We start from the raw sequence: 15,213 nt of genomic DNA, 5'->3' as shown, positions 1-15,213 counted from the left end.
TAGGACGGAGGTGTTGCAATAAATGGTCAGGGTGACGCGGGCCCGGCGCTGTTTGCGGCAAACACACGCGTACGCACCTCAGACCTTCACGATAAAGGACCACCACGGGGAAGGGAGGAAACACGGTCCAAGGGGGAAAACCGGATCGTCGTCAGACCTGCAGGGCTACAAGGCTCTAGATGTCGAGCACCGGTCATCCTGCACCGCTCTCACCACGTTCTCGAGACCCAGTTCGACTAGAAGGAAGTGGTAGTGATGGTCCCGCCAGATCTCGCGCAAGTTTTGCTCCTTGAGGACGGGTTTCTTGTAGATCGTCGGTAGGCGAGGCCGCACCCAGAGGTGATAAGGTACCGCGTTGGCCTGGTGGCGGGTTTCTCGTTCGTAGGTCGGGTAGAGAGCTATGAAACGCTCCATCTCCAGCTCTTTCATCTGATAGCCCCAGCGTAAGAGCGTATAGAGGACCGCGCAGAGGCCGACGAACAAGCCTTTTGTCATGTCTCTGGTCTCCTTCTTGAACCTTGTTTGGATACGCCGCAGCGCACGGTCGGCCGGCGTTTCCTCTTTAAGTAGGACAGGTTGGCTCGGCTGCGGCATTGTGTGTTGAGAGGACGTCGAGGTCGTGCAGAGGGCGATGGGCTGGAATAATTGAGATGGTGGAAGCGGGCACCAGAAGGAGGAGCGTGTCTGAAGCACGGGGGTCAACATTGTAAAGATCCGGGAGATGATGGTAAAGGTAGTCGTGCTGGGTGGTGTTGTCTTTGTGCTGGCGAGGCAATTAACAAACACCCGCAGTATAGTAAATAATATAAGGATATATATACTTATTATTAAATAGTCTAGTTATACTTCTTTATAATTAACGTATATTATCTACTTATACCTACCTTTAAGTATCTTATTATATATAGTCGTTTATTATACCTTACTTTATATTATACCCTCTACACCTTATTTCGAGTATTATAACTAAAGACCTAACCCTTACTAGTTAGTCGAAAGGAGTAGCGCTAATAATAAGCTAAATAATACTTACCTAGAACTACTATACTAACCTTCCTAATAACTAGTATTAAGATATTTACTAGTCTAGCTTAGTAGGCTTATAGCTTAATATAACTTTTTATTAGTAAATAGGAACTCTAAAATCTTAACTTGTTATTAGTGAAGAGAGCCCTATAAATCTTAACTTTAAATTAATGAATTTCTAGCTTATAAACTTTATAACACTAAGGTCAGCCATATCTCAAAACTTTGCCTATACAACCTAATGACCACAAGATAAGGTCCTAAATTACAACACAGACTCTACAGAAGTGTCAGGGCTTCGTGGTCTAGTGGTATGATTGTCGCTTCGGGCGCTGCGGCCTCTGGTTGAAAAAGCCATGAATTGTGACAGGCCTCGGGTTCGAATCCCGACGAAGCCCGTTTTTATATGTATTTTTGAGACGATTGATGTTTGAGGATAATGTGCTCCATTGTACACTTTTTGCGCGCCTAATGGCCTGTGTTAGGAAACATTCGAGTCGTGTGTTTCGTACTCGTGAGGCGAGCTTGTCAGAGAGTCGGTCGGTACCCGTCCGAGAGAGGCCCAAACCGGATTGAGGTGGGTGAGGCGACACCCAAACGTCGCTCAACCTCTTTTCTCATCAGCCTTACTCATACCTACCTACGTGCGTGGAATGAATGGCGTTGCCTAATTTCCCCAGACAATAATGTTATATTGGGAGTCCTTCTGTTGTCAATCCCTTGGCCATGATGTTGAGAGAAACTCTGCCAAATCAGTGTGATGTGGCTGTACTCGAGCACATCCAAACGCTCTCTCAACTCCAAACCCTCCTCACCCCGTCCTCGTTCTAAGACCTCCTCCTCGACTCCCGATCTACGTCCAACGTCGCCGAGCTCGGCCCTCGCTGAAGTTCTTCGAAAGAATCCATTCCGAGCAGGCTCAAGAGAGTGTCTCACAATCCAGAAGGAAGATGAAGATCCCTCGGTCGCCTTGAACAAGGACCTCCGGGTCCTTGCCGATTTCTTTCCAGATGTCCAGGTCGAAGTCCTCCGCGAACTCCTTCTCCGGTTCGATGGCGATAGCAGACTGCCAATATGCATAGAACAACTCTACAAGTACAAGGCCGGATGGGCTAAGGGCCGCATGAACGTGCCACCGCGGGGTCCGGATGAACCGATCGCACCAGAAGAACAGTTCAGGACGAAAGACTATATCGATGCCGTGAAATGGATCGCGGGCCTCGAGTTCGGCGCTTTGAGCAGGAGTGCTGTGGACGCCGTGCTTGCCGAGGTCAATTTTTCATATGCCAACGCGCGGCCGACGCTACAGGGCCTTGCTGGTAAATCGTGGAAATTCGCCCTCGCAAACCTCCTCAAGAAGAAACGGTCGCCAAGCGAGGTTCCGGCGGCGTTGTTGGACAGATCGAAGGCGGGCCCCGGATGGCCAAGATTGATCACCACAGGCAATGATGAGCTCGACCAGGAGCTCTCACAACTCTTCAGTCTTCCGGCTCAATCCTCTCGGAAACCTGTTAGGGACCAGAAGCCGTCAGATTTCGAAGTGGCCCAAGCGCTCAACCTAAAGGAGGCAGAGGAAGCAGGTGCCCTCTTCGAATGCCAAGTCTGCTACAACGATATCACCTTCGAGGATGCCTCAGTCTGTACTCGATCTAATCATGTCATCTGCCTGGACTGCGTCCGACGAACACTAAATGAGGCTCTATTCGGACAAGGCTGGGCAAAGTCGATTGATGTCGAGCACGGAACGCTAAAGTGCCTTGCGGACGATGATTGTGACGGCCACATCCCGCACCATCTAGTCCAACGCTCTCTCAACCTCCGCGACCCGAAGGCCAGCGGCGAGACCTGGAACCGCTTTGAGGAGAGACTTGCCGAACATAATCTGCAGCGGTCCGCTCTTTCCCTGGTCCGGTGCCCATTTTGCCCCTACGCCGAAGCCGAGCAGACGTACGACACCGACGCCGCAGCAGCTATACAGTGGCGTATACGAAAACCCGTCACGGGAATCCACACCGTCATCGTCATCCTACTTCTCGAGCTACTCCCTGCGACCATACTCTTCCTCCTGCCTTTCTTCCTCCTCTTTCCCACATATTTCACCACTTTGTTCTATACATCGCTCGCCAATCTCGCGCTCAAAGCCCGCACAACCCGTTTCGTCTGCCAAAACCCGTCCTGTTTACGAAAATCGTGCCTCAAATGCCAAAAAGCATGGCATGACCCACACATCTGCCACGAACCATTAATTGTCTCGCTGCGCACAACCGTCGAAGCAGCTCGCACTGCTGCGATCAAACGTATCTGCCCTCGCTGTGGCACAGCTTTCGTGAAATCGAGCGGCTGCAATAAATTAACTTGCGTTTGCGGCTATTCCATGTGTTATCTGTGCCGGAAGAATATCGGGAAAGCGGGTAATAACACCGAAGGTGGCGAAGGCTACAGACACTTTTGCGAACATTTCCGGCCTATGCCTGGTCAGCGGTGCACAGAATGTGATAAGTGCGATCTTTACAGGGCAGAAGATGAAGACATGATGGTCAAGAAGGCCGGTGAGGAGGCTGAGCGGCTGTGGAGGGAGAAAGAAGGCATGGTCGGTGTCAAGGGGCTGGAGGATGCTGTTGGCAACGTAGCAGGGGAGGATACCTGGTGGAAGAAGCTTCAGGAGGGTCGGTGGACGGTTCAGGGCGTAGTCGATTGGGCTGTTGAGAACAGCGTTGTCGTTGACGTGGAGAGATGATGGGCTCATAAGTTCCAAGGCGACCACCTATGAAGCAAGCCAGCTGCTTCTGCTGGTTAGGCCGGCGTTGCGGGCGTTATCTTGGTTGCTACCGCCACGATACCCTTGATGATTCGCAGCTTGAGTAGAACTTGCCCCGAATGAAGGCGCCTACTGGGCGTAGTACGTCATGCGCACTTCTTTAAAGGTCGGACTTGGGTGAGTCGACTTCGCTCCTCCATGGTCAAGCACTGGCGACACTGGCTACACTGGCAACACTTACCTCATCTACATTCCGTGCAGTACATTCCACACCGCATCTACTCTGAAGAACAAAGTCCCGCTCGTCATGCGACTACCCACTCCCTGACGGCTCGACTATCTCCATCTTTCTCCATCTTTCAGTTCGACCTCCCTTTTCTACATCAAGTTGTAGCCCGAAAGTGTTCGTAATCATGGCTGGCGTCACTCCCAGCGCATACCTTGATCTGCTCAAGTCAGGGGACTACTCGGATTTCACCATCAGCTGCCAGGGAGTAGACTTCAAAGTCCATCGGGCGGTTGTTTGTTCTGGGTCAACGATGCTCCGAGCTGCCTGCAACGGCGGATTCGAGGCGGGTGGTAGCACAGAAACATGAAGGTCAAGCTGATCTGTGCGTTAGGAAACCGCTTCACGAAAGATCGACCTCTCAGAAGATGACCCTAAGACCGTCAGCCGGGTCGTCTTGTTCATGTACACAAGTGACTATGATGAAAGAGAAATCCCACCCTTCCTGCTTCCTAGCCAGGTCGAAAAGCTGTCAACCACAACCCAGGGCGGAGCGGACGAATCCCCGGACGCTTCAAGCAGCAAGCCTGACGGTCCGACAGTCTTCGAAAGACTGAAGACAAATGCTTTTGTCTACAAATGCGCCGACATGCTCGGGATCGAAAATCTAAAGGTGCTGGCTGCAGACCGATTCATGGCAGACGCTCGTACAGTCCTCTCAGAGGAAGGATTTGCGGTAAGTGTGCTGTCTTTGTAGACTATCTCATGGCCATTACGAAAAAAATGACTCGGTCGGCATCTACCACCGCTTCCTCCTCGAGGAAACGCGCTCTTCTAGCCTCCTCCCGACAACTTTGTCCTCCAAGTGACCCCGAAGGCTTAGCTAAGTGGAACATACCACATTCCTGTAGCCATCTTGGCCTGTCATCGTTCGCTGAGCTCTTGCGCTAATTGTGAAACCCGCGACAATGGCAGGAGCCGCTTCGGATCATGTATGAATCTACCCACACAGACGATCAGTACCTGCGCATCCCGGTCACAACACTTTGCGTCAAGAACCATGACCTGCTCTCTGCCAAGAGTGAGACCATCAAGGTGCTTGAAGACCATGAGCGTAGCGTCTGGAAAGTCTACATGCCCTTGCTTCTCGACGACTTTGGCGGGAAACTCGAGGACCGCCTCAGAAAGGAGACGATAAGGCGAGTCAACAATGAACTCCAATGGAATTGCTCTTGCGATCACAGGCCGACCAGGGTTGGAATCACGTCTGATAAGTCAATATGTGGTTATTGCCCTTGGACACAGTGTGGTGGAACCAAGGCCAACATCAACAGAGTGTCTTCTGAACCTGGACGTTAGCAACCTTCAGGAGGCTGACGAACAACAATGGTCACCGGCGGCAATGTCTTCTACAATGCTACTTAGTGCATTATCTACGGCTAAGTTTGCTCCATCCGACCCTGAACGGATGGCGATTTGGTAAGTTGCGTCGGAGATTCTGCAACACAGAATTGCGAGTTGTGTTTCTCAACAAACGAGCAGATTAACACCGCCACGAAGGCTGTAGACAAGAGTTTCTTCAAGAAGTTAGGCGAAGGCATCCATGGAACTATTACGCGAGGCTATCTTTCACGGACGTGTTGGGGCGCATGTCTTCCTGACAAGCACATGATCAGTCTGGCTTCATGAGAGCCTCCTGGTACTCCGCGCCGCGGCACTTATTCGTGTATCGCCTCTGACGTCGTGATGGAGATGGGTGCATGGAGCAGGTCATTAAATGGTACGAGAACGAAGTGTGTTGAATCCTCCTGCCCTTCGTGACGATGGTTAGGGGTGAGGTACTGACATCCGAGCAGCCTCATTCAGGCGTTCACTCACTGCCGCCCCTTCAGTAGCACCTTAGTCCTTTCATATCTTGGCAGCTCCTCTCCCACCTGCTCTACCATTGTCCCCATATGTCAACTTTTCAAGGGCATCTGCCGACCTGGCTGAAGTGACCGCAAGTGCATACCTCAACTGTCTGAGAGATGGTACCTTCTCCGACTTCAAGATTATCTGCAAGGATGTCGAGTTCAACGTTCACGGCCTGGTCATTTCCCATGCGTCGCCAATGTTACCATGCTGCGTGCAATAGAGCCTTTCGAGGTAAAGTTGATGTCAGGAAGCACAACTTTACGCAGAAATGGCGCTGAGTCCCCCGCAGGAAGCAAACATCCGGCAAAATCGAATTCCCAGAAGATGACCCAGCGATCCTGGCTCGGTGTCATCCTGTTCATGTACACAAGCAACCAAGACATGGACGAAGCTCCGGCCAAACCACCCGGCCAAGGAACCAGGCGAGAAAGTCTCCCTAGACTGCAGTACCGATAGGTAGCGACCCCTTCGAACGATTCAAGACGAACGCATGAGTGTACAAAGTGTGCGGATATGCTCGGGATTGAGCACTTAAAAAGGAATCAGCTGCGGAGAGATTTATCGCTGGCGCTGCTGTACACTTGGTTGATGATTATCCGACCTGGATGAAACGAATTTCGCCGGAAGCTCGAGCCCTCATGTACGAGTCCACCAACGCCAACGATTTTACTCTACGATTGCTGGCGACCAAGGTCTTGGTCAGACACCACAAGAAAATCCAAGACTGGCCCGAGACGTTGGCTGTCATCGAGCAGCATGAGAGGCAGCCCGAGGCAAACTATTGCAAAGATAGCCAAGTTGGATGGACTGTTTTATCGAAGCCCGAGCGAGTCGCTGCCATACCGAGTCGAGGACAAACGAGGACCTCGAGCCGAACAATGCGTAGACAGCCGAGTTGGACGGTGTATTTGGGTCGAAGACATGACTGCCCTTCTAAAAGCCATTGCCTTCTGTGAACAGCGCTTGCTCCACGTGTGTTTAACTTTTCATGATTTCGCCCCTATGGGCACTGACGGGACCCTAGATGATGGAGAGGAGGGCCCGTGATGATCCAAGAACATACCGCGAATCCATCCTTTCTTCGTAGTGCCAGCCTATTTCTTCGGGAGGGACATTGATGATTCGCCAAGCAGCAACTTGAACCAGGGAAAACATCATTAGCAGTAGCCTCGCCCTTTCCGAGGCCGACAGTCAGGGTAAGTGTGTCTGAAATTGGTTCGGGAGCCAGTGCCGATCCTCCCATTCCAACCGCGAGGAGCCATATTGTCATGCATTTAACTCCTCGTGTGGATCAATGGGATCAGTCTGGACTTGGGTACGCACGCCTTGATATCTAGCCCAAGAAGATCATCTTGATCGCCGCATACGGAGTACTTGCATGGTTTTGAACCCAGTGCGTCAACTCCGCTCAAGTGTACCGAGCTCTCGGGTGGCGCCAAAAACACTGACTCTTCCCATCTCCCTTTCGGCGGACTCTCGGAACCATCTGCTTCAGGCAAAAGCCGTTCCTGCATGTCGGGAGGCCGGTCCGGTGGCTGACAGTTTACGAGTCGCCCGTCCGATTCCTGAATACTTAGCGCTTGTGTAGAGGCAGGGCATCGACGTTGAGAGGCATTCACAGCTTATGAGAATGGAAATGGATTCTCCCCCTATCTCGGGTTCCTGGTCCGGGCCACACCTGTGGTATCTTTATGGTGGCGCAGGCAAGCCCGAAGCAGGAAGGCCAGGCGTTATCGTTGTGGTTGTTCGTGGACATGAAGAGCAGGGGTCCGTGTCTTCTTTGAAGTTGCCCTCTCTCCCAGATCCTGGACCGTCACGGCTTCCTTCGTATCGTTGTACGCTTGAAATCGAAGAGGACTTGGGTCGCAGATCTTGAAGTCTCAAGACCTCGAATTGTGTAGGAGTATGCTGGAACAACGGAAGCGAGAGAGCAAGACAACTCGACCAACCTTCTCGCTTGGTTCCTGGGATTTGTCTGTATAATCTGATGTATGCCGGTTTCTAGTAAGGCCAGGTGTGACGTCGTCGTCGTAGCTGTGGCGTTTTGTCGCTGAATGCTAACTTGAGCAAGCAGAGCCGCCGACGACACTATGAAGCAAACAAATGTAATTACTTCATGGTATAGAGATGTTGACTTGGCAATTATGCGCCGAATCACAAGGGAGGGACATCTGCTGCGAGTCCATCATCTTCTGCCTCGGACGGTGGTGTGAGCATTGATGTATCGGGCGCAGGCTTGGCTTCCGCTCCCCTCGCAACAGAACCCGTTTTCTTCAGGTTGACAAAGCCGGGATCAGGCGAAGCCCAGGCATAATCGACCCATTGATCACCAATGACCTTCCGTATACCTTTGGCAAGTTCGCGAATGGTCTGCCGACGTGCGAGGGACCATTCATGGTCGCTGACGGCCTCGGAGGGAGTGATTGTGCCTGGCTCGACATCTAGGTCATCGGCCAGTCCGTCGAGAACGCTTCTCCAGACTCGCAAGGTCTCGTCGAGCTCTTCCATTCTGCTCACACCCATTACACTGACGCCGAGCTTTTCTCGGGGGAGGTTGAGGGCGTGGCCATATGTGTCAGCCTCATTCAGAGGGCTGCCCAGGGTTCCCACCTTGGCAGCTTCACGGAGCCAATTTTCCAGAGCGAATCGCACGGCGACCACCTCGAGCTTTTCGCCCTTCGCCTCGGCCCATCGTGCAGCATTGATGCACGCCTGTCGCAGGCCGTCTGGCGCAGGGTGCCAGTTGCCCATGGCACCCAGGGGAGGACCGGTAGACCTCAGTAGACCCATGCCCAGAGGACTGGCGTTTGTGACGACGTCGACCCCTGCGGTGACGAGTCGCTGCAGACCCTCAGAGAGCAGTCGGGTATTCTGAAGGGTGAAGTTCGCATACGACTGGACGATATCGAGTGGTTCTCCTGTCTCTCGCAGGATCATCTCGGCCAGCTCGCACAGCACGGGCACGGGGTAACCCGAGATGCCAACATATTTGAGGGTCCCTTCTTCGTCTCGTATGCGACGAAGCTCGCGGATCGCGCCCAAGACTTCCTCGGGTGAGACGAACTCGCAATCATGACAGTAGACCACGTCAAGATAATCGGTCCTGAGACGCTTGCAACTCCGTTGCACGCTCTGCCGGATCCATGTGGGAGAGTAGTCGAAGATGTCGGCGGATATCCGCCCAACCTTTGTCAGGATGAAGTAGTGCTCTCGGGGATAATGACTGCGAACGAGGTCGGTGCCAAGGGCCGTCCCAAGGATCTCTTCGGCAGGCCCATAGTATGGCGATGTGTCAAAAGCATGGACTCCATGGGCGAGGGCCTTCTGAACAAGTGCCGTCGGGCCAAGTGCGTATGGGTCTACATTGTACTGAAGACCAGGGTCAACACAGGAGTCAACGAGGGAGAAGAGGCGGACCGTACCTGATAGTTGAAAGTGGCAGTCCCGAAAACCAGAGGGGGGAGGGAGTCAGAGAGTGGCGACCTTGACGTGGACATGGCTTATCAGTTCCGAGGCAAGCAAATGCTCTGGGTGCTTTCGAGGGAAGGAGTCGAGGAGCGGCGCGTGGTGAAGTATTAATTACCTTGCGTATGGGCGGTCAAGAGAGATGGAGCCATGGTCCTGGGTGGTGACGGGAACTCTCTCGATTGACAGACCCGACCGCGACACGTCTGGTTGTTGGATGCCGACACTCTGTGGGAGATGGCGAATTTTCGGTGGGGCTGGCCAAGCACGTAATGGGCTGGTTTCCGCCTGATGTCAAGGCTAGAAAGGGAGCTAGGGAGAACAAGGAGAAGAATGCCGTGGTCCGTGGCCTAGATCTTGTGTGCTGAGCCTGCGTTGCTGGTGAGCATCGAAGATACCTGGGCCGATATGGGTCCGCAAAGGAAAGCACGAGTGAAACGCCCTTAGAGTGTCAGTAGCGTTGCACGATACGGGGAGCACCTGCAGCAACAGGATCCTCGCTAAGGCACGCAACGCTCCCAAAAGATAATGCAGCCCGCCAGCCTGGATTCCGATGACGAAGCACAATCGAGCAAGGCGCCACCCCGATCCATGACGCTTTTATATTGGCTTCTCGCATCTGATATCGACTGAATGCACAGACTCGTGGGGGAACCTCATCTCACAGGCGATTCACGTCCTAGCTTGGCTTACCTAACCCTCACTTGCGGCCAAAATGTTCATCTAAGTTGATCTCAGTGTGATAGAGCATTACCTGAACTTGTCGCAGATCACGGGCCTGGGTCTTGTCCATCGCGCCGTCATAGCCGGAGTTCATCTTAGTGTTCTCTCAATGCCCTACTCGTACGATCCATCGAAGATCTGACCAGGAGTGTAAAAGTGGAAGACAAGTTCAAAGCATGAGATGGAGAATTTGAGATCCCTCTGCGTGGGAACGAAACAGCGAGTGAACGATAGCGTGGCTACGGAAACCGTCTCTATCGTTGCCTTCGCTGTTGCATGCAATGACCGGTCGTCGCATCTCTGCTCTTCACAGGTATAATCCTCAGGTCGAGTCAACGTTTGAGCCATGTAACCTTGACAACGTGCCGCGCCGTCCTCCACCGCCGGCGAGATTTACGCTGCGGGTTTCAGACAACAGTACTCCTCCCGCAACCGTAGTTTATCCTGCCCGTCGCCTCCTTGAGGACCCCAGGTCCGTGCCTCTTTCCGGCCGACGATGCTCGTCCTTCCCAGCAAAGCTCACCAAATTCGGCAGTGGCCTCCAACGGCTCAGCACAGGGAGCGGTGATAGCGAGGCCATTGCACCCTGGTCACCAACTTCTAACTCTGGGACTCGTTCAAGGCACTTCTGGCACCAGAGGAACGACGGGGAGGTCCCTTTTAGCGCTTTTGCTGCTTTAGTAGTTCTCGTCCCTTGAGTCTCTTCACTCTCCACTGAGTTGATTTCTGAGGCTATGCTGGCAAGTAATTGAGGCAAGCAGGGCATTGTGTCTCTAGCAGCTGAGCTATTGAAGCATGTGAACCATCGAGACTGTCCGCTCTCTTCTTCGCTGCACCACATTCGAGCCAACTGCTGCGACAGGACGCGTTTGTTGAGAATAACTCGAGCCATCATGTCCATGGTCTCCGAAGAGGCGCATTTCGTCTATTCTCGCTTCCTGCTGGGCCAGCAGGCCGACGACGTCTTCTGGAATCAGATTCCGCATAGTCGGAGAGGATGGAGCCGCCCAAACATCTGCCATGGCTCGCTCACGGTGAGATACTCCGTTGGGTAACCGCAATCACGGCGTTAAATGGACGTCCTGGGAGAATTAGGCTCGGGGACCAGTTGCGAGCGGGCAAGGAGAGCGACGAATTCCGCCGCGAGACGGAAACGCTCATAGGCAAGCCAACCGCCCGTCACTGTGAAAGCAGAAGTGGTATAAACGATGCCTGCTCACAAGGCAGGGGTTTGCTGTTAGGAAGGGAAGAGATTGGAATGGAAGAATTATAATTCCATATCGGTTTGTGTGACATTTCGCAGCGTACCAGGCTGGTAGTCAGCGCTCACTTCCCGTCGTGCTCCTGCGCAGCTGTGGGATCTCGCATCGGGATCATCCGAGTCGTGATCTTATAGGATCGACGTCGACGCGGTCCCGTAGTTTGAGTTGAGAGTTGCTCGTTAGGTTGTCCTGCAGCTTGCGTGCAATGGCTGAGTTGGCAGGGCCAACACTCTCTTGCCAAATCCAGCTGATCGGTCTCATTTCCTCTGTAGAAAGGACATTGTTCCAATGTAGTAAAAACATGAATGTATAGTGTCCAAGTTCGCCCGCTTGCTGAAGTAGCCCCATGTGTCGTGCCGCTCCTGCTATTGTACAGTCCACCATGCGGTAAACCCCGACCAACGCCATTCGCTATGCATGAAGATTGACTGTCTAAGATGAAGAGAAGGGTGTTGAAGCGGTCGATGGCGGCCCAGATGCCTACCCGTCTTGTCATCGTCCTTTCCGGCACCGTCAGCGACAGGGAGATCAATTTTTGTACAGTTTGGGTCTCCAACCTTCTTTGATTTCCTTCTCCATCTGCGCTTTCCGCTCGGCGTTGCGGACTTCCATCTCTATCCGCTCTCTTGCACGGAGGATCTTGCTCTGAAGGTAGAAGGATCCGCCGCCACCCTTTTTGGGCTCGTTAAGGTCGTATAACTTCTTGAATCTCTCCATAACGCTTTCCATATTCGTGATGCCGCCTTGAGGAGGCTTGACGTTGAGAATCTTGCATGCTTCGTCAAGCGTCATACCAGAGGCCGCCGCAGTGTTTACAGCGCCGGGATCGTTCTTTGCCGCAGCGCGCGCAAATTGTGATGACGCCTGGGCCTGCTTGTATGCCTCTGCAAAAGCTCTTCCGAAGACTCGGCCGCCTGTAAGGACGATCTGGGCAATGATTCGATGCGCCTGGAACAGTCAGTCTTGCGGGACGCCGGATCCGGGAAGCGAGGAGGCATACCATTGATCACCGTCGGCCAGAGTAACACAGTCCACGCGGCAGGTGGCAGCAAGGTAGTCGATGGCGAATTGTCTAAACGCAGTGCTTTGTGAAAGCTGCGGGAAATCTTTTGCTTTCTGTCTCCAACGCGGCAGATCCTCGCCTAAACTTGGCTGGGATTCTGCGCATCACGTGTGACAGGCTTCTGCATACCGCGGCAGCGCGGATGACTTGCATGCATTGGTCACCGACGGAACGGTTGGATCAGCATGACGGCGTGCATGGCTTTGGCCGCCGCCTGCGGTGCGCACATGCGTTTCCCACTGGCAGTGTCTCGCCATGTCCATGTTCACTTCGGTCTCCTTGGGGAATTCTGTGAAGCATTTAGGACAAGGGACCATACCGTTCCCTCCGTCGTGCACAGCAAGGCCATCAGAAATCAGCTCATCATCAACTGAGTGGTTCAGTACTCCGCACCGCGGCCTCACTCACCTTTGGTCACGCTCAATGACCAAAACGTCTCCAGTGTATGGCAGCGTTTGGTGGGACTACATCCCTTTCCTTTAGCAGTTCCCCAGTCGTACTCATGATTCTCCAGACACGCCCTGGATCACATCAATGTCCAGACCGTCCTCGTTTGTATCGACGACCGAGCCCTCGTCCCAACAGGGTTGGGACTCAAACCCTCCGACATATGCTGCCTTCTCTCCGACATCCACGTCCGGCTACTCTGCCACGTCGAAGCAACGCTCCACGATCATAGTCCATAAGAAGTCGCCATTGCTGGTAGCGACCCCGCCTCAGATCACCCGAGCGCTCGCTCACTCGCATCCGTTCTTACTTCCCTTGAATAAACTGGCCGGTCTGCTGTCATGGAGTACGCCGGACCCATGGGAATCATACCTGATGGTCGCTGTGTTCTGGGGCTTGACGTTATACGGTAGCGAAATCATTCGCTTCGCCAGTCCCGTCATAGTGGTGGCCGGTCTCATCCTCGGCATGTACTCCAGACGCTACTCGCCCCTGTCGTCGACAACCAAGACGGGAGAGAAGCATTCTGCGAAGGGTCACAGGAGGGATGTCTCAGAGTCCCAGTCTCACCACAAGACCCTGGACGACATCGTAGATACGTTGCAGGAATTGACCACTCGGTGTAATATCCTGTTGGATCCGTTCCTCAACCTCACCGACTTTCTTTCGACTCAAACGACGCCCACTGCCGCAACCACTCGACCTGCATTGACCACACTCTTCATTCGTGTACTTCTAGTTACCCCTTTTTGGATAATCTTGACCCTTCCTCCTTTCTATATACTAACTCCTCGACGAGTCATTCTGGCTGTTGGCACGATAGCATTGACATGGCATTCCAAGCCGGCTCGGGTGTCTCGGGTTATCCTCTGGCGTTCCGTATTCATGCGGAAAGCTGCCGTGTTTGTGACCGGACTGGAGTTTGATACTTCGCCTGGTACCAAGTCCGACTCCTCGGACGGTCCTACTAGCGGTCCCAGGTCTAAGCCCCAGGACGCTCTCGCAACCGAGGCTGCCAAGAAGAGGAGGCCGGACACTTCGGGTGTCCGTTTCACGTTCATACTGTACGAAAACCAGCGAAGATGGCTGGGTCTTGGGTGGACAACCTCTTTGTTTGCCTACGAGCGCGGGCCATGGACCGATGAGCACCTGAACCCAGCACCATCCAAGGAAGAATTCGAACTCCCGGACGTGGAGGGTGGACTGTCACGATGGAGGTGGATCGACGCGGATTGGAGGATAGAACACGGGGACGTGAGAGCGCACAAGCGGGTGGCAAGTGACGCGAAAACAACCGCCGGCAAAGACAAAGCTGATGACGGTGGAGGCTGGATTTATTACGACAACAGATGGGAAGACGGGAGTAGAGAAGATGGCTGGGGGAAGTATACCAGGAGGCGGAAGTGGTACAGAGATGCAGAACTTGTCGAGGCTGCACCAAGCGTGGAGGACACTCCCAGTGGTACCCCTGCACAACCTTCTTCCGACACGGAAGAAGCGAGAGTCAAGAAAGCAAAGGACTTTGCCAAAAATTTGGCAGACTCCCAAGTGACCATCACAGCCGGCGCACCGCCTGGCGAACGGTCGTCTGAAACCGATTCGAAACCCGATGATGCTAGTAGCACCACAAAGTCTGCGGCGTCGAAGAAATCTGGCGGCTGGTTCTCCAGAAGAGACAGGAGCGACAGTAAGAGCTCCAGTGGGAGGAACACCGGTCATTTCAGCACGAGAAGTGATCACAGTCGTGATGGACCAGAAGACGACCTCCACGACAAGTGGCGAGATGCTCCAGGGCACCGAACCTTCAGCGTGCAAGAGGATGTTGCTATGAGCCTTGGCTAATTAGATATAATTACATTCGTTACGCCCTTGGGCGGCGTGTCGCTCCAATTTGGGATTCCTTGATTACGATTGATCAATCCTCACCCTCGGATCCATGGTATTTCAGTGACCATTTCAATCAAGCACAACCAGCCACCGCCTGGACGGCATATCGAGCCTGACGCACGTTCCATGTTGAATGATATTCCGCGGAATACAGTGACTCCTATCGAACTTCATGACGACTTCCTCTGGACCATCAATGGTTTGTGCCAAAGCATCAGCTAACGTCTTCCGCGAACGAGCGTCTAGCGACCGAGTCAAACAACCACCACGGTTCCATCAGTAGTATATCCAACGATTTCTCGGGGTCGATCATCTAGAAGCAAATGCCACCTAGATACTCTTTGCGGTGCGGCCATCATTTCGCAGACGTCAGAAAGTCATTGTGATATGAAATCTGCCGACTAACACCACGACAGCTTCATATTCTCGTCGCCATTGAGCG

The 15,213-nt window shown here is 53.2% G+C and overlaps 6 protein-coding genes and 1 non-coding gene across 7 annotated transcripts; 4 read left to right on the top strand and 3 right to left on the bottom strand.

Annotated features, from left to right (window-relative positions):
- Positions 1–213: 213 nt before the first annotated feature.
- G647_06955 (uncharacterized protein) lies at positions 214–594 on the bottom strand (the record flags this gene model as incomplete). The annotated part of the gene is made up of 1 exon (XM_008731272.1): positions 214–594. A coding segment is annotated over one exon (381 nt), but the record flags the coding sequence as incomplete, so codon positions are not given.
- A 726-nt stretch (positions 595–1,320) lies between these two features.
- Positions 1,321–1,424, top strand: G647_06954. Its single transcript has one exon. It is a non-coding gene; the product is annotated as a tRNA-Pro (tRNA).
- A 362-nt stretch (positions 1,425–1,786) lies between these two features.
- G647_06953 (uncharacterized protein) lies at positions 1,787–3,763 on the top strand (the record flags this gene model as incomplete). Its single annotated transcript, XM_008731271.1, has 1 exon — positions 1,787–3,763. One exon carries the CDS (start codon positions 1,787–1,789, stop codon positions 3,761–3,763), a length of 1,977 nt encoding a protein of 658 aa, XP_008729493.1.
- A 434-nt stretch (positions 3,764–4,197) lies between these two features.
- Positions 4,198–4,797, top strand: G647_06952 (uncharacterized protein; the record flags this gene model as incomplete). Its single annotated transcript, XM_008731270.1, has 3 exons — positions 4,198–4,305; positions 4,405–4,746; positions 4,768–4,797. 3 exons carry the CDS (start codon positions 4,198–4,200, stop codon positions 4,795–4,797), a joined length of 480 nt encoding a protein of 159 aa, XP_008729492.1.
- A 3,281-nt stretch (positions 4,798–8,078) lies between these two features.
- On the bottom strand, positions 8,079–9,421 carry G647_06951 (uncharacterized protein; the record flags this gene model as incomplete). Its single annotated transcript, XM_008731269.1, has 2 exons — positions 8,079–9,293; positions 9,347–9,421. The coding sequence occupies 2 exons, from the start codon at positions 9,419–9,421 to the stop codon at positions 8,079–8,081; spliced, it is 1,290 nt and encodes a 429-aa protein (XP_008729491.1).
- Positions 9,422–11,902: 2,481 nt separating this feature from the next.
- G647_06950 (mitochondrial import inner membrane translocase subunit tim16) lies at positions 11,903–12,377 on the bottom strand (the record flags this gene model as incomplete). The annotated part of the gene is made up of 2 exons (XM_008731268.1): positions 11,903–12,322; positions 12,375–12,377. 2 exons carry the CDS (start codon positions 12,375–12,377, stop codon positions 11,903–11,905), a joined length of 423 nt encoding a protein of 140 aa, XP_008729490.1.
- A 594-nt stretch (positions 12,378–12,971) lies between these two features.
- Positions 12,972–14,726, top strand: G647_06949 (uncharacterized protein; the record flags this gene model as incomplete). Its single annotated transcript, XM_008731267.1, has 1 exon — positions 12,972–14,726. One exon carries the CDS (start codon positions 12,972–12,974, stop codon positions 14,724–14,726), a length of 1,755 nt encoding a protein of 584 aa, XP_008729489.1.
- Between the last annotated feature and the right edge of the window lie 487 nt (positions 14,727–15,213).

The sequence above is a fragment of the Cladophialophora carrionii genome (assembly GCF_000365165.1).
Source record: "Cladophialophora carrionii CBS 160.54 unplaced genomic scaffold supercont1.5, whole genome shotgun sequence".
NCBI lineage: Eukaryota > Fungi > Ascomycota > Eurotiomycetes > Chaetothyriales > Herpotrichiellaceae > Cladophialophora > Cladophialophora carrionii.
Note: the sequence above shows the minus strand (reverse complement) of the source record. Positions and strands in the feature narration are given on the sequence as shown.